Here is a 22,078-nt window from a genome sequence, read left to right as displayed (position 1 = left end):
TCTACTCTCGCCTTTTTATTATTTAATTGCTTTAATTGATTTTAGATGCACTGAAGTGTAATCATATGCTGATATGATCATGTATCCAAGTGTTAATGAATGTACAGTATTTTCCAACTATTGATATAACAAATAAAATTGCCATCGTTGCTCGAGTTCGGAACGCAGACGTTTCATTCGATAAAGATGTATAAAGATGCGCCTGTATTTGGTGGATTCTTCTTGCGTCTTATTTTTCGATGCTCGGGACTCGTTTAAGAAAGAATTCTGAAAGTGAAAAACCAACTGAAAATTTTTACAACAAATTTGAGATCACTGGTCCACTGAGGAACAGGCTGGTGGATCAGATGCACTGCAAAGTACGTAGCATATCCATTTGCCTGAACAGAAGCTTGGCCTGGGCGGAGTGCTTGTCCATACATAGTGTGCATCGACTGCTGGCAGCAAAACATCCCTCGCCAGTGGTGTATAAATGTCTCATGGCTGGAGGAACAGTATGTGTGTGTTTGTGTCATTAGAGCAGTTTCTCCCAAAATAGAAAAAAAAAAAAAACACATACGCACTATATTGCGTGTATAACTTTTACTACATGACACGTACATAATACACACACACTTACAGTACTTACTGACGGTATACGGAGCATGCATATAGGCTGCAAAGTGAGTGACGAGAACAGCATCATGGGAGGTAGTAGCACGTGCTATAACACTCAATCACAATGTCTAGATAGATAGATAGATTGAAAACAGCTGAAGTGGTTGTCGAAGAGGTCACAGGAGCATTCCATGAAACATTACACACTAGTTTTATTAATCTGGGACACTTCATTCAGGTACGCAATGAATAACTTGGTTCCCTCGATATAGTTGTACCTGGAAAAAGGGAGAAAACAACAGTTTAGACAGTTTGTGAAGCTGTTGCCTGGGCAGGACAGTGACAAAGGTGTATCTATACCTTATCATAGAAGTCACAGAGCAAAGAAACATCTAATTCCGGCAACTAGAAAGACTGACAAGGCCCTCTGCACCTAGACCACGATACTTATTTCGGCTATTAAGGTCTCACAGCACACACCTTATAATCAATAAAGTCTGCTAGTGTATTCTGAGTAGCATCTACCCATCAATTTCTTTTTTAAACACATGTTGTCCACTTGTCCATCTAATTTTATGCTACATAGAAAATAAATAGCTTTCTTCAGTGTGTCTGTTTTTGCCTGCTTTGTCACTACAGGTTCCACTGTAGCATTGTCTATATTAAGCTGAATATTATATTAAAGGGTTGTCCCAGTTCGAGGTTGTTAATAAGACAATGTGAGGATCCTTCATTCTGATAAAATGTTGAGCTTTTCTCCTGCATCTCACGTTCATCTCCACAAACCAGCCGCCAACTTTGCTTAAAACGTCCTGTAAAAAGAAATAAAGAGACACGAGAGTACAGACAGCGGAGTCAAACCTGTTCATTTTCTCATTCTGGGAGTGCAGCCCGTCATCAAAGCCTCCAATGGGCATCATGATGATGCTTTTTCCTGTCACATCCTGGAAGGTCCTGGCAATAGGGATGGTCCCGCCCTCACGGATCAGATCAGGATCCATGTCGAAAACTGCAGAAGTCGGGACGTTTTACAATTAGAATAGCAAACATGCACTCTCAGGTTTGCTTGAGTTAGTATTTCTCGGACCAGCTGGAAACTGCAGTGTGTGCTTGTTTCCTGGAAATTGCATTCACAGTGTCTACCTTTATTACCCTAATCATTTTAATCTACCTTTGTACTGCCAAACAAGGATAACTGGATCACCAGCTGTCACAATCTTTCTACGAAATAAAATGTCTGGATATGTGGGAGAATTCTGCATCACGTGTCGGGAAGATTTCCCGAAGCACTTCTATGGGCTTGAGCACCAAGCACTTCAAACAGGAACAAAGCACATTAGCAAGGTTTTAAGAACAAAACCGACAGCAGAGGCATATAGCAAAAATATCAAAGGGTAGCCAAAGGCAGCAACAAAAAAACAACATAAAACCGCATCCATAAAAGTTAGATTAAAGCCAGCTAACACCTGTAAGACTGTTTCAATACTAAAATAATCCAATGTGTTTGTAGTCAGAAAACTGCTAGTTTTATTTCCCGTATTTATGAAGAAATACTTAAAGAAGAAGACAGAAGAAAAAAAAAAAATTATTTCTTTATTGATCCCTCATGGGGAAATTCTTTCTCTGCATTTGGCCCATCCTTTCATTCAAACAGTGGTGTGCACACTTGGAGCAGTTGGCTGCCACTTGGGTAGCAATTTGAAGACACGTGAAAGCACCTAACCCGAGCATGGACACGGGGGAGATGCTTCTTGAAATACATTTCAAGTATGCATTGAATTGAGTTTGTATTGCCTGCCGTACTGCACATTTGTAGATAGAAGCCCAACAAATTTTTGAAATTGACTATTTCTGCAGCACGTGAATGGTGAAAACACTTGGCCCTTTAACAGCACCATGTGGAACTCCGTGCAGTATATAACTGCTGAAAATGAGGTACACTTGGCTTCTGTAAAGGTGTGCTAGTCTATCTTTTCACTGTACAATGCATGAATGAGGCACTTTTGGGACCTCCTCAAGCTGTAGTTCCAGGTTCTTGCCCTAGTTTTAAAACATGGATGTTAGTGTTCGGTACCTCTCTTGACAGCAGCCTTTCCAGCCTCAAAGAGAGGATGCTCTGTATTAGCCAGCCAAGGTTTAGCCCCAATCACCATAGTGACTTTCAGCTTGTTGGGACTCTTCCTCTTGGCAAACACAGAGTGCAGGTAGTCTGTTACCTAAGGCACCAAACCGCAAGATTAGAGCATGGGCAGTTTAAAAAAGGAAAATGAATGTAATAGAATAGAAAGCAGACTAAAATCATAGCCATGTCTTGCCTGTTTTTTGACCATAGCGGGGTCCATGTCGGGGACTTGCCGGATTGAGAACTTAGCGATAACCTTAGCAGGGATGACAGTCTTGGTGCCCGGGTCAGAGAAGCCCCCCTCAATGCCATGGATGGTGACAGTGGGGTGGCGCCACATGTGAGCCAACACGTCCACCTTCAAGGAGAGGTACATGATGACAACCACTTTTTCTTGCTGAGTACACCTCTCCTTAACAAACTATTATGACCCATCCATCATCAAGATCTACTTCTCGTTACCTTGTTGCTGTACATAAGCTGGCTGACACCGATCTTGGTCTTGTAGTGTTCCATGTCAAACTGGATATCCTGGTACCTTTTCCATTCCTCGTCTGAGAGGGGAGCCACAGCTTCTCTGATACCAGGAATCAGGATCTTTCCACTGGGGCTGATCAGTGTGTCTGATGGGGAGGGGGGCAACAGTAGATCAGAGAGCATGCTTGACTCTGTTAAGCCTGATCTAAGAGAATATTTGTAGCCTGCTGAGTTTATTGTTTATTGTCTTAGCTTTGGAATTTGTTGAAACGGCATAGGAAAGGGTGTGCTTGTTTTGATTCAGCTGAGCTCCCTGCTAAAGCGTGTATGTGTCTTTTACTAGTTTCTCATTGCTGCAGACTCCCTCACCATGGGCAATCGATGGTGGTAAGAAAAGCATCTCGCTTGTGGAGCAATGAAGAGTTTTGTATTTCAGAAACGAAAGAATTAAATTGGGGGAAAAGGCTTCGGAGTCTGTTGTAATCAGGCCGCACACATGCAGAGGAGATGAGGTATTACTACATGTTCAAACACCAAAACCAAAGTGCCTGATCTAAGAGAATGTCTGTAGCCTACTGAGTTTATTGCACATTGTCTTAGTTTTGGCATAGAAAGAAAAGGGTGTTCTTGTTTTGATTTAGCAGAGCTTCCTGCTAAAGCAAACATGGCCAAGGTCAGGATCAAAGTAATCGCTATTCAAAGTGATAAATCATGCAGCCCTAGTCCTGCATATGATTGTTGTAAACCCATTGTGTTTGGGCTCTGTTAAACAGTTGCCATTTAGGCCATGTCTCTCTTAGAAAAGAAGTAATTTCACAAGGAATTAAACGAGTTTGCATATCCAGAAAACAAGACTGCACACTTCAATTAACCCACACCGGATAAACATTTTTCCAAGTCCTGCTACAATATAGTGTTCAGAGCTTTGTATCCCGCAATTCACCTCAGTCCTCTGCTCAACACCCTTTAATTTACTGGTGGTAGGTGTGTATACAAAATAATTAAATTGGGGAAAAGGCATCAAAAGGCAGAGAGCAGTGGAAATTAGACACTACCACATGGTCAAACATCAGAAGCAAAGTGGCTCAGAGTCGAAAGTTGTTGTTTTTGATGGCTTAAGCTTCCCTCCATAGGGAGACACATTAAATCCCTTTTTGCCTACCTATAGCACATTCTTGTATTAATTCAAAACAGTTTGTATTGTAAACCTCAAAGGTGCTGGCACAAACAACACACAGAAAATGTATATATATATGTACAGTATATTTCTTATATATGGGGATATTAATGATCAGTTTAATAGATATAAATGCCATATATGTATCCAGTATAGAATCAAAACTAGGTGGGATACTGGTGCACAACTGTCATTGATCTTGTATGTTTCCTCCCTGGTACTACTGATTGTGGTTATAATGTTGCATGAGTTATGTTAACCATACATGTCCATTGTGTTTGTATAAAACAGAACAAACACAACATCTGAGGTGGAACAGGACATGCATTGGATAGTGATAAGGGCTCATCAATCAAGTGTGTCCCAGTTCGCCGTTATAAACCCACACTTGGATATATTGCCATGGACTGATTGGCAATATGGTGACGCATGTGGATGCAACGGTTCGTAGCTCTCTTAAATAGCAGTAGTAGTTATTATTTTTAAATCACATGTTATGTATTGCCCTATGGCTGTATGGATAATAGTGACTGTGTGAATGGGGGGTCTTTTTGTGTTTTTTATCTTTTGCACTGTTCAGATGTGACATGTGTAATTTTCTTATACTTATGTGCAATGACAATAAAGCTTTCAAATTCAAATGTACCTATAAACGTCTGACGAGATGCAATGATCACTGTATAATAGCGATGACTGAATGAATGTGTTTCAGATGCTACATAAAAACTAGACTCACCAAGAATGCCAATGAGGTCAGTCATTGGTTCAATCACAGTGCCTCCATACACACCAGAGTGTAAGTCCTGTTTAGGTCCTTCAACCTGCAAGCGTACAACTACAATGAAATGCCGTGAAGTAAGAGCGAAGAATCAGGAAGCTCAAATTGGTGCTAAATTAGAGACCTCGGCAAAGAAGTAGCAGTTGCCTCTGGTGCCGTAGGTAAGGGCGGGCCGACTGCTGAGCCAGCCGCAGTCTGAGATAATGATGTAATCAACGTCGGAGAAGAAGGTGTCTCTCTGGGCCAGGATCATGGCATCCAGGCCGTTAGAGCCAGTCTCCTCCATACCCTCAATGACAAACTTCACATTCACTGGCAGCTCCTGGTGGGAAGTAAGATTAAGTCCATGAGATGTGCCTGGCAGTAGGTGACAGCGGCAGCAAGCAGTTTTTAATGGAGGACGTTACGGAGAGAAAATCCCATCTGACAAACAACTTAAATTTGAGCAAGCAAGCCTTCTTGAGAGTGAAATGGTGTTTTCACAAGCTTAATCCTTGCAGACTCTAGCATCATGAGCCATTAGCTGCCATTATCAACACCCCCATCACACACTGTTTATTTCCTCCCTGTGCACGCAGCATCTGGCTGAGGCCTTTTTTTTTTTTTTGATGTGCATGTCCAACTCAAAGACAAACCAGCGGCGAGGACAGACTGCTGCAATGACTTTGCAGAACCCGCAGTGACTTTGCAAGTTGTTCTGGCTTAAGCTCAAATCTCCTCTCTCACTAGCCCCAGCCATTTCACTCCACAGTCTGCTCAAATAAATGAAAATTATCTTTTGGGTCTGAATTGCCTCAGGCCGCTTTCTCTGTTTCCCTTCTTTATATTTCAAATGGTAGCTGATTTAGAAATAAGTGCTCTCATCTGTCTTTTAGGATGACTTGAGCCTGCGGTGCCACTGCAGCTGCCACTCGCTCAAACATTGGATTTCATCCATTATGGGGCATAAAAACCTGTCCAGTGGCATGTTGCAATTTCTCTCACCATGTTGAGGGCTTGGTAGGCCTCTACAGCATGAATCCAGGCTAAAACTGGAGCCTTGTTGTCTGACGCTCCTCTTCCGTACAGTTTGCCTAAAAACAAAGCATTGGTTTATTCATTCAATGGACGCAGCCTTCATCAAACTCACTTGTTTAAATATTAACTACAGATGTTAGGTTCTGGTTGTTATGTTATACATGCAATATGATGTAATGCACTATGATGTGAATGTATGCAGGTCAAGCACTTTGTGATAGCAATGACATTAAATAAATTAGACAGGAGCTGATTGTTTCTAACATGTGAACATTTTGGTTATTCATTTGTTGATGATGTTGATAAGAACTGAGTGATGTAGCCACACTCAGTTCTTATCAGTACAAGGTGTTGACCTGGCCTCCAAATTAACTAGATCCCAAACTGATCAAGTATCTGTGGGATGATCCACAGAGGAGGCCCCTCCCCTCAACCCATAGGACTCACAGCCACCCCACTAACAAGATTCTGTTGCCAGACACCACAGGACACCCTCAGAAGGCCCATGTCCATTCTCTGATGAGTCACAACTGTTTTGGAGGCACAAGGGAGACCTACACAATATTAGGAAGGTGGTCATAATGTTATGATCCTTCCAAATATATTTCTGCGTTTTAGTTCCACAGGCCTATATCTATCATAATAGTGAGTGAGTATAAAGGCAGGTCTTTCACATGTAATTATTCAAATGAGGTTCCAATGGTGACTGTAGAGCTTAAAAGCTGTTACCATCTATGTCAGTCAGGTTGTACGGGTCTGTAGCCCAGCCATCCTCTAGCTTTGCCGGCTGGACGTCCACATGACCGTAGACACACACTGTGTGCTTGTCAGGGTCAGTGCCAAACTGAGCTGTCACCACTTTAGGCAATGCCAACATCTGTCCGTCAGGAAGCTGCAGACGCAAAAGTAAAAAAACTGCAATCAACACAAATGTCTGCACATTAACATACAGCTACACACATTACTGATTCAGTGCGTGGCATTTGTATTAGGAAGCTGCTGCTGTGAACCCACAACATGTGTTTAAAGGCGCTATCAGTTCAATAAAAAATTAAAAATAAAGCTAATCTGGAGTCTCTCCGACTAATCATGGTCCAGCAAAGATGTGATCAAATCATTTTGATGGGCTTTAACGAAACAGAAGAGAGAGATCGTCTGAGCACAGCGGAGCTGATTGGTTGTTGACTATGCAATTGTATGCAGATTTTTCTGTACAAAGGATCCTTTCAGTTGTAAAAAAAAAACACTTCACATCATCCAGACAAATGAAGAACACTCTCCAGGAGGTTGATGAATCATTGTCAAAGTCAACTATCAAGAAAAGACTCACTGAGAAGAAATACAGAGGGTTTGCTGCAAGATGCAAAACATTCATAGACCGCAAGAATTGAAAGATCAGATTAAATTAGACTTTTTCAAAAAAAATAAAAATCAAAAAAAAAGCCAAAGAAATTTTGAAACAGCTTGTTTTGTATAGCTTACACCAAGACCGACCTGTACCAGAGTAACATGGGGAAAAAAAAACATGATCTATAAAACACAATGGAAATCGTGTGGTGCACGAGCATGCACGACTATGCTTCAAAGTCCAGATGGACAAGGACCCAGAATATACCCGGAAAGCAACCCAGGATATTTTGAAGGTAAAGATATTCCGCAGTGGCTGAGACAGTCACCTTATCTCGATGCTACTGAGCTGCATTTCACTTACTGAAGAATGAAAGTAAGTGAAAGAATGAAATGAAAGACAGCCAGACCCACAAATAAACAACCTTTGGTGTCCTTTGGTTCCAGACTTAAGTCCATGTATATAATTGGGTTCATTTGTTTAGTTTCATATCAGCCCCTGTACAAAAATCTCCCCTCCAATTTACTACGTAACTGGAACTTGAGTTTTGATACACAACTAAAATAGCAAAAATCCATCAGTGTACAAGCGTATATGGACCTAACTGCAATCATTTTGACATTAAAATCGACTGCATTGTGCTGCGAGTGCTTTGCTTTTCCATTTGGCAACAGTACAGACTGAATTAGATAGATTTCTCTACACTTACACAGCCACGCGCTCGGTCTGTGTGTATATTTTTCAAATATCAAAGGAATTTCGAGTGTGAAACAGTTTTATAAACCTAATGGGAAGGAGAAGTGCAGAGAAGGACTACACCTCTGTTTTTGCTGCAATAACCACACGACCACACCGTGGTTAGATGTCAGAGGATCACCAGCTATTGTTTTAACTATTCAGCAAGACAATATTATGCAGTGATAGTTCATGCAAGGATGCTCCTAATTACTGGTGCGAAGCTGGGAATGTTGACCTGTAGTTTGACCTCATACACAGACTATATGTTTAATGAGTTTGGAAAGCAGCTTTGATGTGTTTCCGTCAGTAATGAGGAGGTAGATATAGTCATGACCGCTCCACTGCTTGTTTTTGAAGCTGGCGTCTCATTTGCCACGGTCACCCTAGCTGATGAGCCAGCCTCTTTTTGAAATACTAATGTTTTCCAACCAATTAGGGCTATTATGTACAAAAGCCGCAATATATTTTATAACGGCGCGAGAAAGATAGAGACGCCTCTGTCACTCACTTCTTGTTCTCCAACGTCCACTAATACCACGGTCCCTCCCATCGACCTCAGCTTCTGAGCCGTCACCTCCATCATTCGGTGCAGGTCCGGTCTCTTCAGGACGTTGCTGGAATCGCTTTCAATTGCAACCCAGTCCCTCAAAATCTGAAATGTACACACAAACGCATAATGATCAAAACATCATCACTGAATTTGATCTAATCCTTCCTGCCTCCTTCCTCCAATGTATAATACTGTGTATCACTATTGCTTACCACTGATAGTATAAACAAAATGAGCTCTTGGTTAATTTTAAACATCACTATATTAAGGGAAAATCAAGAAGGAAGACTGTTTATTCATAAAATGTCAATGTTTTCTTGAACTCCAGATAAAAAAAAAACATTGAATAACAATGACTCTGCATGAAGCCTTTAGGAATTACATATCTCCTGGTAAGAAATATAACTGTGACTTATGGTCTAATGCACAACGCCATGTACCGTATCAGAGTGTTGAGGATTAAATCAGCCCTCTCTGATGAGCCAACCTCTGTCTGAGATACAGAATGTTTTCCAACCAATTAGGGCGATCAGATACAAAAGTGTGATATCTAAAGCAGCATTTATGAAAGGCATGGAGGGGGGCGGTCTGGCTGAGAGACGGCACCGTTTGAAATATATGTACCAAACAATTAGACAACGCTGTGTACGAGAGTGCTGAGGATTAAATCACATCTTTGCACACACTTGGAGCAGTGGGCAGCAGTTTGGGGGTTGTCGGGGGGGGGGTTGCTTGCTCAAGGCATGGATCAAACCGGTAACCTCACAGCTGTAAACCTGCTTCTCTAACCACCAGTCCAGCGCTGCCTGTAAAGAGTAAGCTTTGATTGCATGCACAAGACCAGCCAGCACCTTCACACTTTGAACACCATGCCTTCTACTAAACACAAATCAATGCTTAAAATACACAATCCATGTCTGAATTTGCATGCGGCATTCACAGATATTTAAGGGACTTTGTCAGCTGCATAAAAGAAGCAGAGGTTGAAATCACTTAGATTTCCCTTATGTAAAATCCTTATTGATGAGGATTATCCGCTGTCCACTGACCACATGGGACCTTGAGCACTTCTCCTGCAGTATCTTGGCTGAATGTGTATGTTGTCTTATTCCCTCTTGAATCTTGCATTGTGTTCAAGCACGGGTATAAATGTTCTGGTAACTACACCAGTTGAATCCGTCCGTCCGACGCCGAAGCCTTGTTCACGTTAATCATATGCACATTTAATGCACTGTTTATAATAATAATAATATTTAATAACCAGTTATAGATTATTTCTCAGGTAGTTGCACTATTATATTTTCTTTATCTTACAATCCTAGTCATAATATTGCAGATGTGTTGTGTTGTTGCTGAATAAATAAAAGTATTTAACAAATTGCCATGTCGTTCTTATTTATACCCACCGCCCAACAACACTTAAGAAGTATACAACAGCATATAAATTGTTCAGAATAATTTTTGATTTAGGTAAGGGATAAAACATAACATTGATATCACATTTCAAGATATTTGTAGTTTCAATAAAACACATTTCAGCCACCCAAGTCCTCAAAGAGTTCAGGAAGGGGGCTCATATATTATAATTATAATTTGTACCTCTACATATTCTTCTTGGTGGCTGTCAACGTACTGGGACAGCTCCGTGTACTGGAAAGAATAGACGGCAGAAACAGCCAGAAGGACGCAGAGAAGTATCTCAGGACTCATCTGTTGGGAGAGTCCGAATAAATTAGTGATGATTACATCAGATGTCTGTGCATCCCTACTACTCAGAAACATATACAGAGGCTTAAACTGAACCAGAAATAACTGTAACCACAGTTAAAATCTTTGTATTAATTAGTACCATAAAGTATATTGTTTAAAATCTGATCCATCAACTTACAGCGCTCTATCTCCCAGATACTTGTAAATATACTTAAAGTAAAACTCAATGGATGACCTTTCGTCTTACCTTTCCTTGCTGGATGTGCGTGTGACAGTCCTCAGGCAGCTAGAGTGTGGCCCCTTGTTTGTGACTGGCCATTTATACGCCCTCCCCTCATATCACCCTCTACTGGGCCCTGGGGGTCACACAGTCAAACATTTCCTGATACAGTGCCAAGACAGCTGACAAATTACATTTTTCTTGCTGACAGGCACAAGAAACTACGCCCTAATCTACTGATCTCGCTCCAAGAATGCTCACCGCGGGGTTCAGCGGGAACAAAGTACCATGTGAAATTCCTGTTGTGTTGTGTTTTCGAGTCTCCAAGCAAATCCAGCAGTTGCACAAAAGCAGAGCGGCTTTTCTTGTTCCATATTAGGCCGGTGTCCCGTTGCGGTGAACTTAACACTGTGTCACTTCTGAGTATTCTTGGCAGATTTGTGAGATTATTATCCCAGACTGGGTTTGTCTGAAAATATTTCAACCCATCACCTCCTTCATGTTCATTGGATAGATTGATCAATTGTTCTTGATGAAAGCGTGCTGTTATTTCATGTGGGACACAGTATGAGGCAGAACAGAAAGGATTTCAGGATTTGTCTCACTTGTAAGAACACATAATGTACAGGGGATCAAAAAAAAAAGTTTAACCCCGGTGAAACAGACAATAGGCTGAGGGAAGAAACCTGGTTGAAAATATGTATTTATATTTTATTCTTGAATTAACAATGGACAAAGAGACCAAACTTGATATAAGGGGGGTTTATGGTAGTGATATAAAACCTGACAATGCAGTTCCACTATTTATTTTAGCATCTTTAATCCTTAGTTTTAGAGCTCAGTACTATCATCTATGTCTGATATCTATGTCCGACAGGGGCATGTAGCCTAATGTTATGTTAAACACATTCGTGGACTAAACTCATCTAGAGAATTACAGAGGAGGGGGAGAACACTGGCCAAGCTGTTTTTGTAGTGTAGTATAGTGTAGTATAACGATGATGGCATATTTAGACAGTCTATGGTTTCATGGTTGCAAGCTATTGATGTGTATATACTGCCACCTTCTGGCAGCTATAGGATGGTGCCTCTGTAGGTTTACACTGTGAAAATACCCAGAGATCAATGAAAAATCACATTTATGCAATCAGAAAATGGCTCAGTAACATTTAATAATCAGTTATAGATTATTTCTTAGGTAGTTACACTATTATTTTTCTTTATCCTACAATCCTAGTGATAATATTTTAGATGTTTAACATTTAATCCACCCATTTATGCCCTTTTGCTTGCTGTGTTGTTGCTGAATAACAGGTTTTACACGGTTACAGAAGATGAATGAATGCATGAATGAAGGTAATACTGTATAAGATAGGACAGATAGATACTTTATTTATCTTGAGGCACCAAAATGACATGAAGCAGCACAGGGATGAGTTGGTATATAGACAGATATATTATGTTCTTTATATGTCCAAGAAAGAAACTCAGCAGCAGTGCTAAGAAATGCTCATGTTAAAGAGCCTGACTGCTGAAGAGACAAAGGACTTCCGGAAGCGTTCCTTTTTGCACTGTGGGTGCAGCAGTCTCTGGCTGTAGAAGTATGTCTCATACAGGAGGTGAGACACTGCTCCATTGAGTCCAGAGGACAGCCCGGGGTGGAGCTGGCCCTCTTCATCAGTTTGCGCAGTCTTTTTTTTTTTGTCTCTATCTGTGACTTCACCACACCAGCAGACCACAGCTGAAAAGGTTGCAACCACAGTGTCATAAAACGTCCTGAGTATTGTCCTGCACACGGCAAAGCACATCATTCTCCTCAGCAGGTGGAGGCGACTTTGGCCCTTCTTGCACAGGACATTAATGCTGTCCAATCAGTCCAGTTTATTATTCAGGTGAAACGTCCTGAGTATTGTCCTGCACACGGCAAAGCACATCATTCTCCTCAGCAGGTGGCGGCGACTTTGGCCCTTCTTGCACAGGACATTAATGCTGTCCAATCAGTCCAGTTTATTATTCAGGTGAACATCCAGGTATTTATACCCATCCACGATGTCGATGTCTAATCCCTGGATGTTCACCAATGTGGTCTGCGTTGCCTTTGGAATATATTGCGTTCCAGTCATTTCTATCTTGGCACTGACTGTTTTTGCACATAGACTGGACATGTTTGAAGTTATAATGTCTGTCATTCTGGTTTTCCTTGCCTTTAAGCAGCTACATAAAAAGACATTTTAAAAAAGCAGTCAGGTGTAAAGTAAACTACTTGCATGCAGGGAGACAGAACAGGCTTACTGTAACACAGACAGAGAACACTAGCTAGTAAAGATTAACATGCATCTGTTGTATTAGGGATTCAAAGTACAGACAGAATAAAGCAATTGACACACATATAAATACTGTACGTATATTTACTGTATGTCAAAGTATACATAGTGTAGGTTATATAGACTACACTGTGTTTCGGCAGCTGGAGAAACCTCTTCAGATGTTCTTTTGCGTCCCGTTGCTATGGTGACACATAAACTGTCCGCTTCCGGGATGAGTAGATGTTTGTGTTAGAGTTTCAGAAACTGAAATAGTTTATTTCTAAGTATAAACTGTTGTTTACCCCGACTGAGAGTTATCGAGAGGGAACGGAAGTAAGTGACTGCTATATCGTTTTTTCATGTCCTGGCCTGAAAGGGAAAGTTAGTTAGCAGTTAGCTAGCAGTTAGCTAGCATCATGCTGCAGTGCAGCCATCAGAGCGAAAACAAACATCATTGCAGGTGTGCTATTTTACTTTGAAAATTCGTGTCTTGAACAAGAACTGTTGTGTTGATCGTGTTTTTGTCAATTTGACACGCCGATGACACATGTGTCTGTTTTTATGTTTTTATATCGCCTTGCCAGCTGTTGCTAGCCCGAAGAATAATAACGTCTCATTAACTGCAGATGTCTACTTTAAACGCACTGGTCATCCTTTATTTTTGTCCGATATTTTTTCCCTATAGCATGAATTTATCCCGGGCTCAGAGTCTCATAATTGCGGCTGTAGTGGAGGACTGTTCACACCAGCTGGACATCCTGGGTCATACCCTGACAGTGCAGAGGAGCAGGGTGCAAGGAGCAGCAGCTGAACAGGTGACTTCACAGTGTTTATCACCTTCATGCTCAAACATCTGCTGCTCTGATCTGATCTGGCCTCGGTGTGAATGTTTTTCATAACCGAGACAAATCCATTGACTAATGTAATGTGTTGACCCTAGGAGAGAGCCAGGCTGACCAAGGCCATACGAGATTGGTGAGTAGCACCAGAACAGACAGAAAACGGTATATTACATTAACTTTTATTCTGACTATGTTTCTTTCTTTGCAGTCAGTACATGTCACAGCAGATGTCCAAGCTGCAATTGGAGCTGGTGGAAAAGCAGAGCTTCAACTCGCTGTTGCAAGCCGTGGCAGATGAGCAGCAGGAGAAGTAATAGTAACATAATTTATATTAATAGGAATAATCCTAACTTGGTTTTATTAAGAATGCCTAATTAGACAACATTTGGTACAAATGAGCTGAGGAGTGTGTCTAAAGCAAAGATGAGTCAAAAATTGGAGAAACAAAAGGAGATAAGTCTGTAATTCATATAGGTCTCTACCCACACAGAGAGCTACAGAGAGAACTGGAGGAGAGACAACAGGCTCTACAGAGACGAGAAGATGAGCTCCAACAGAAAGCTGAGAAACTCAAGGTTAGAAAGATCAGATCCAAAAGCCAAAACTGTCTTCACATATGACTGTTAGGGATGAATAAGAATCTGCTCATTTAGGAGAACTAACCCTTAAAAAAGAACAGTCATGCTCATTATTGGAGTCAAATACTTGCAGTGCTTCCTCCCTCTCAGGAAATGTCCATGCTGCATGAACAACTGACTAATCAGCTCTCCAAGACTAAGGCCAAGGAGAAAAAGGAGACTGAGGAGGAAAAGGCTAGTGTAATATGCAACCAGATGCAAACAGAGACTAGCAAGGCTGAGAAGCTGCTGGAGGAGCAGCTGGAGGTAGGCTACCTCTTCTGCTCCAGTCTGGGTCAGTCCTACCTACCCAGTGTCACGCTTTAGATCCCACAGTAGTTTAATGTTGTATAAGTCTCACACTCTGACGTCTCCCTCTCTTTTAGATGCTGCAGAAACAGCTGAAAGACGAGAAGAGATGTCACGAGGCGGCAATGAAATTCTTGCAAAATCAGCACGAGGTTGGTACATCACTATGGATGACAAACTCTTTTATGAAATAGATTCTCTTCGAGGGTGACATTGTTTCTACTGCAGTTTAAAATGAGTGTGCATTGAAATCAAAACCAATTCCTGTATTGAAATGGTGTGTGAAATCACCTCAGTGCCACTAGAGGTCACTGTAAGATTGAATTTAAATTTGTTGTTCATCAACATCTCTATTTATTGACTGGTAAAAGTGAAGTTCTACATTTGGAAAGTAAAATTTCTTTACTTTCACTCGTAATTTTGCTATTAACTGTAAGAGCTCTCTAGAGGCAAGCACATACCTCCATATGTTTTACAGGTACTCTGTTATATATCTTTGATCATGATGAGTTATATGTTAGACTAATTCTTCACTATAGCCTGCATTTCAGGCAATATGCTAATATTTAATCCAATTTTGGTAGCTGTGGCATGTGACATTTTTTCTTTCTGCAAAAAAGGCCTCCACAGCACTTTGTAACCGTACTTCCTTTATTCTTAGAAGTGCCATGGATACAGGGCCAGCTTTAACTGAGGTTAAATGTTATGGAGTTCAGTATTAGGGAAGGTTTCTGCAGATGGGGTCACTTTAATAATCTGTCGTATATATACGATGAATGATGTTCCATAATTACAGTTAAAAGGTGTAACATCTGCTTTCAAAGTAGGTCTGTTCATTACAGCCATGCACAACCACAGGATCAGTTCCTCAAAGAAGACATGTGATCAGCTTGTCAGTTGATGAGACATAAAAATTGTCTTTCGAGGCTGTATGTCATAGAAACTGCAAGATTTCATTTTACATTTACAGTTAACATCTTTGTGAGCCAGTGTATTTCAAGGATTACTGAACCCGCAATAGATCCACATCCAGAGTATGGTGTGCATTTGCAATAAAAAGTATAAACAAGCTATGTCATTAAGTGGTGTGCCATTTTAATCGTTCAGATTTGTGTAATCTGTTCTTTTACAGTCCCCCTGGTTTCCTGGCAGATATTGATTATAAGTTTCAAGCCAATTTCTGTACTGCGGCTAATCTAGTACTCTTGTGTCATATTTTTGTTGATCAGGAGCTGCAACAGCAGCTGCTCGAGTGGGAGCAGCGCACAGATCAGATGCTAAAGGATAAGCAGCACCAGCTCAACAACACATGCAACGAAAGAGCACTGAACTCCAACAGGCTCATGGAGATGAGGCGAAAGGTGAGCAGCCCACAGTGCGGAGCAGCTGCTGGTGCTGATCAGCTCACTAATAGATGAACGGTAACTAGTTGATGATTTCAGTTCAGGGAGATGGAGCAGTTGGTGATGGAGGACAGAGAAGAGCAGGAGAAACTGTTTCAACAGCAGACAGAGGCCACAGCTGCTACCAAGGTAACAACATCCAATCAGAGCACAGATGAACCTTGCTAAAACATTAAAATCATTTCATGTTACTCATGTGTACTGATCCCCATTTGTGGCCCCTGCTCTGTGCAGCTGCAGGCATGGTGGAGAGGCTGCATGGTCCGCAAAGGCCTCGGCAGTTTCAAAAAAGCAGAGGATAACAAGAAAGGCAAGAAGAAGAAGAAGGACAAAAAGAAGAAGAAGAAGTAATAACTTTTCTTATATACGACTTCTGGACATTGACACCATGCAAATACAGTAATTGTAACAATAAAATGAACAATAAATATTTATTTAAAAGTGTAAAAACATTTTTTTTATCATTTCAAACATACAACAAAATGCCACAACAAAGTCAAAAATTGAATTCACCTCATACAATATTTCAGAAAAACAAGCAAAGGTAACACTGTACACCGTAATGTTATGTTCATGAACGTCACATATTGTATAAACATATCAGCAGACACAAAAAGGTCTCTCATTTCATGGTTTAGTACAGCATGCCGTGAATAGAAAGATCATACATTTGTCTTTTTTTTTTTTTAGATTAAACAATAACAAACATAAATAACGCAAGAAATCAAAATGACTTCCAGCATTAAACACTACTAAGTAGTCAACTATTAGTGACCATAGGCCATACATATTAACCTAAGCCTTTATCATGATAGATGATAGAGCTTTCAATCACAGACACACAGTATCTGTCCATGCAATATACACTTAGCAAATGGAATAAAACATCTCCAGTTACAGAGAGATGAGTCATTAGAAAGTCAGCGTGGCAAAAATTCCAACTGCTCCACGACATTTAGCCCTCACGTCTGCCAGAAGACCCGTCATTGCAAAACAGTAAACACTCTGAGTTATTTTGGGAAAACATTTTGGGAAGATTACGTCCCTTGGAGCATACCGGAACTTTTACAGTATTGGAATGATGCTTAAAATGTTAAGACAGTTTCAAGTCATGTCAAAACTGAGGCCAGAGTCTGAATGTCAAACTGAGAGAGCTGAAACAATAAAGTCAGTCATTTCAGCAGTAGTTGACTCAGTAAGGTGCGCTCTGGGTTCAGTGCCTTGTGTATATTTGCTGTGTTTGTGATCTGTATCTTATCATATTATATAACAGCGCATTTTATGTTCTACGACAATGATTGATATAACTGAGGAAATCAATGATAAAACATTAAAAAGCAGAAATATTAACAAGTAACTACCAGCCCTGAATACCGGTAATAGTAATGTGAAATAAATAGAAGAGATAGAGCATGACTACGTACAAAAAGAATTGGAATGAGACTGAGAATAGTTGAAGTGGTGCCCGGGATGACCACGCTGTTAGAATGTGTAGCGGACCTGCGTTTGGTCATTTCCTCGCGCTTGTTGTACTTCCGTCTCAGTCCAGCGGCTGGATCTGCTCAGAGTTCATGTAGTTGTTGTCTCCGATGATGACGCAGTTGAGGTTGGAGCTATGGATGCTGATGCTCAGATGCTCCGGCGAGGGAATGGAGGGAAGAGGAGGAAGAGGAAGAGGAGCGGTCTGTTCAGCCCCCTCCTGCCCACAGTTGCAGCTGCACCCCACCTGATCTGTAGCGCAAGAGCAAGTTACATGTTTGAGTGCGACCTGAGGGCTGTAGCATGTTCGATACCACGACAACACACAGTATAAAGTGCAGCTTTAAGACTGTATTCTGTAGCTGTTACCCACCGTGCACGTGGTGCTCAGACTTCTGCATCAGAGGCTGATGTTCGGCCACAGTAGACAGGTAGGCCTCGTTCCCAATGATGCAGTCCACTAAGGTGGAGTTGCTGATGTTGAGGATCAGAATGGTCGACGGCGGACTACGTAGTGCCACTGTTTATGAGAAAGGGGAAAAGAGAATATGAGAATGGGAAGTTGGTGTTCCACAGTGACGTAACAGGCCAAATGATGCGCCGTCACTGGTTCCTGAAAATATGTAGAGGCTGGTTTTGCTGACTGCTATATACAGGAAGTTTATTTTATGTCTCGTGCGCTAAATTACTTCCTAATTATAGATGTTCTAAATCGAAACACAAAAAATAGTCGATCCCAGACTTATATCAGAGGAATAATGTTACATTGTGTACATCATATAGTGTACAAAGATATCAAAATGACTTCCGGCACTGAACACCACTGGGTAGTGTGCTGCCTTTATCATGGCACAGATTTAAGCTGTTACACAAAACTAGGTGTAAGTGTCCCAAGTGTGGGAGAAGTTGTACAAAAATGTGTTGATTTATAGAATTACTTATCAAATATACAAGCAATGTGTGTAGTGAAAAGGGTTGTGTTAAGAAACTTGGCTAAATATGTTTAAATAAAGAGACAAATAGGAGAAAGGGAAAAAGGTGGCACACAAATTAAAATAAAAGTTACCTTGTGTGTTTTTGTCCTCCTTGGATTGCTGATTCTGAGCTGTGTAGGCAAACGGAGAGATAAAGGTATAGTTTTACTCATGACAAATAGTGAATGCTTCCAGCTCACAGGGCAACATGAAGATATGAGCACAGAGAACAGGCACAGACCGTTTCTCGTGCAATAATGCACATCTAATAATGCGGGAAAAACTGTGCGAGACTGAAATCCGAAAGGTGTTTTACCTGAGCAGCACAAGACCTTATCACACATCGGAGAGTCTAAGGGGACGCAGAAGAGCTGGCAGGCTCTGATGCAGCTCTTCTGCGCTACCCTCTGCACCATCTGAATGATTCTCTGCATGCTGGAGACTTTAAGGGCCATCACCTGGCAGAAGAAAAAAAAAAAAAGTCACCTTTGACATAGCATTTCAAACATCTCACCCAGAGGAACCATCACAAGGGGATTTCTTGTTGTAAACCGGTGGGAACCGGATAAACCACCTGATGCTCAGGGTGGCACTTTATATCACGTGACCCTCCTTGCCTGTGGTAAGAAGCCCAGCTTGGGGATTTTTTTGTTGTTGTTGTGGTCATAAGAAAAAAATGCGGAAATGTTGGATGAAGGCTAGTGTTGGAGGCAGAACACTTATCACCGAGTGCAGTTGGTTTTTAAAATTTTCACAGTCGATTTTTTTTCTTTTTACTTTTCTTTCTTTCTTTTTTTTACAGGATATGTACGTATTCTACAAATGGCAATTATAATAAAGTAAAAGAAAGACATAATTATTTGTTCTCGTGCCTATAAGCGCTACTGTGAAGCGTATTTTTTAAAAATCTCACCTGATTGAAGGACGTTCTTTCTTCCTTCTTTGCAAAACTGTCGCTAATACAAGGAAACAGCGGGAGGGGATCGGAGTTGTCCATCTTTTGTGCGGCTGCGATGTTATTCTCGTGAAATGCCCTGACGCCGGCTTTTATTCAGGCTAAGTGAGTAGCACATGCGCACTTTAACTTGGGATTTCCGTCAGGGGGAGTTCAGAGGTTTCTCTTTAGATTGTTAAAAAGTGAACGGCATAACACATGATATTATTGCACCACACGTTTTGGAAAAGCAAAATAATAATAATAATAATAATAATAATAATATAATTATAATAATAAATAAATAAATCAATAAAAATCAGTTTGAGCGACTACAGTCAACTCTTTTGCATTTTTACACAACAGGAAGGGCTGCTCAATGTTAAGTTATTCTATATGATGAATTTAATTAATTTATTTTAATTAATTAAGCTTTCGTTTGTTTTCTGCTGTTTTCACAAAAAATACTGTTGGACCAGGAAGATATACGAGATAGATACACTGTTAAACTTAAAGCAAGGTGAGTTCAGCTCATGCGACCTTCACTGCGCCTCGTAACATTTGCTTTCTCGTTCAAATACGCCACATAACTTCATTAAAAGCATCAAAATAAAAGCTCGACGAATAACACTTGTTTACTTGTTAATTTTGTTTTAACTGGAGCTCCAAAAGGAAGTGATGCAACTCTCCTGCAAGCTGGTTTTGGTTTGTGGGTCAGCCCACGCTCAGTGATAGTGCCATCTTTTCAAAGTCGGTGCAGTGTTATGATGGCAAAATGAAGGGGCATCTGGGGCATCATGGCCCATTCGAGTTGTTTTTAAAAAGCACGTGTAATAATATTAATATGTATGGAGGATATGTGAATATGGAGAGAAAAGGGGCAAAAGAATGTTTTAAAAAGTAAAAATAAGACCGGCCAATTATTTTTTCTTACACGCACCTATCAGTAAATTTATCACAAAATAAATGAGTCAATTCATGTAGTTCCATGCCAGCACGGTGATGAATATCAGTGACATATACCAGAAATAGGAGATGTCCACCTCTTCAGTGGTCTATACTGTGAGAAAACAACTCAGTAACTGGAAGTTACTGTAATACAAAAAGAGAACCAGGAAGATATATGAGATGGATATACTGTTAAAGCAAGGTGAGTTCAGTTATCTGCAGTAGTTTAGCTGGGTAGTTTATTCCGACCTAAAAGTCAGGGCCTGAACTAAAGGTCACAAGGTAGGAACCGTAGAGCAAAATGAAAGTTGGTAACCTTAAAAAAAAAAACCAACCCTCAAATATTTACAGGAAATGACAACACCTGAGAGGGTATACAAACAACTCAGATATCTAGGCACATAAGGTGGTCTGTATTGTACTTTAAGAGAGTGTTTTGTGTTTTTTAAAAAAAAATAATTTGAAAGAAATAGATAAAGCATAGTAAAAAGCACCATCTGAAATATAGAGAGGACTAATAATTGAAGGTTAGTATAGGTTATTTAAGTACACCTTCAACCAATGCTAATGGAAACTTGGCAGGCCTGTTTTCAAGGTTTCTGAATCCAAATGAGTATGCCACTGACTGCATCATGATGTAAAACAAGAATGTGTTCATCATGAACCAGCCATATGTGAAACTCAACCCACATTCCTTTTTAAATGTAGGTAAGAGTGTGTTTTAATTTCACAGGCTAAAAATGTCTTTATATGATCCATTACACACAGTCCTACTGACAACTTTTTTATATAGTGTTGGGCTCATTTTAGAAACAGTTGGTTTATGAATACAAATACACCGATCAGGCATAACATTATGACCACCTATGTAGGTGGGGAGTATTAAGTTACAGGACAAGGTAAGTCATCTCCAGAGTATTAAGACCACCTGGATGAAATTATTCGTTTGAATGTGAATAATATAGTGTAAATATAATTTCTCTTAAATGAGATGGGATAGACTGGAGACCTGTCCAGGGTGTACGTCGCCTCTCACCCGATGACAGCTGGGACAGGCTCCAGCCCCACCGCAACCCTTCACAGCACAAGCGGTTACAGGAGATGAAGGAATGAATGAGATGCACCGATCAGGCACAACATTATGACCACCTTATACCTCCTAATATTGTGTAGGTCTCCCTTGTGCCTCCAAAACTGATCTGACTCATCAGAGAATGGACATGGGCCTTCTGAGGGTGTCCTGTTGTGTCTGGCAACAGAATCTTGTTAGTGGGGGGCCTTTGGGTCCTATGGTGGCCCACAGATACTTGATCAGTTTGGGATCTAGTGAATTTGGAGGCCATGTCAACAACTTGTGCTGTTCTTCATGTGTTTTTTAGTTGTTCCTAAAGTGTTTTTGTGTGTGTGTCTGTGTCAGGCTGCGTCCTCAAGGAGGACAAGGAGTGTCACTACTATGGGGTGGGGGTGCCTGGTCTGGTCTAGGTGGGTGCTACATGTTTAAGTAACATCCACATTAAAAAAGCCAGGTCCAA

The 22,078-nt window shown here is 40.8% G+C and overlaps 3 protein-coding genes across 3 annotated transcripts; 1 reads left to right on the top strand and 2 right to left on the bottom strand.

Annotated features, from left to right (window-relative positions):
- Nucleotides 1-329: 329 nt before the first annotated feature.
- cndp1 (carnosine dipeptidase 1) lies at nt 330-10,514 on the bottom strand (the record flags this gene model as incomplete). The annotated part of the gene is made up of 11 exons (XM_084557574.1): nt 330-875; nt 1,459-1,606; nt 2,672-2,813; nt 2,913-3,077; nt 3,182-3,342; nt 5,110-5,194; nt 5,276-5,473; nt 6,136-6,224; nt 6,898-7,060; nt 8,763-8,906; nt 10,404-10,514. The coding sequence occupies 11 exons, from the start codon at nt 10,512-10,514 to the stop codon at nt 797-799; spliced, it is 1,485 nt and encodes a 494-aa protein (XP_084413700.1). The 3' UTR covers nt 330-796.
- Nucleotides 10,515-13,726: 3,212 nt separating this feature from the next.
- drc9 (dynein regulatory complex subunit 9) lies at nt 13,727-16,635 on the top strand (the record flags this gene model as incomplete). Its single annotated transcript, XM_084556531.1, has 9 exons — nt 13,727-13,855; nt 13,981-14,015; nt 14,091-14,192; nt 14,373-14,457; nt 14,611-14,766; nt 14,886-14,960; nt 16,038-16,169; nt 16,251-16,340; nt 16,446-16,635. 9 exons carry the CDS (start codon nt 13,727-13,729, stop codon nt 16,560-16,562), a joined length of 921 nt encoding a protein of 306 aa, XP_084412657.1. The 3' UTR covers nt 16,563-16,635.
- A 1,114-nt stretch (nt 16,636-17,749) lies between these two features.
- Nucleotides 17,750-19,721, bottom strand: LOC311497310 (uncharacterized protein). Its single transcript, XM_084557573.1, has 5 exons — nt 19,578-19,721; nt 18,981-19,122; nt 18,757-18,795; nt 18,064-18,210; nt 17,750-17,942 (listed from the first exon to the last, which is right to left on the bottom strand). The coding sequence occupies exons 1-5, from the start codon at nt 19,659-19,661 to the stop codon at nt 17,752-17,754; spliced, it is 603 nt and encodes a 200-aa protein (XP_084413699.1). The 5' UTR covers nt 19,662-19,721; the 3' UTR covers nt 17,750-17,751.
- Nucleotides 19,722-22,078: the final 2,357 nt, after the last annotated feature.

Source organism: Chelon labrosus, assembly GCF_963514085.1.
Source record: "Chelon labrosus genome assembly, chromosome: 12".
NCBI lineage: Eukaryota > Metazoa > Chordata > Actinopteri > Mugiliformes > Mugilidae > Chelon > Chelon labrosus.
This window is presented reverse-complemented; position numbering and strand designations above follow the sequence as displayed.

Excerpts from the sequence above, each read along its gene's own strand:
- LOC311497310 (XM_084557573.1), bottom strand. The coding sequence starts at position 19,661 with ATGGACAACTCCGATCCCCTCCCGCTGTTTCCTTGTATTAGCGACAGT. Across the intron at positions 18,796-18,980 it reads TAAGGTCTTGTGCTGCTCAG|CTCAGAATCAGCAATCCAAG; the intron begins GTAAAACACCTT and ends TTGCCTACACAG. Across the intron at positions 17,943-18,063 it reads GTCTGAGCACCACGTGCACG|ATCAGGTGGGGTGCAGCTGC; the intron begins GTGGGTAACAGC and ends CTTGCGCTACAG.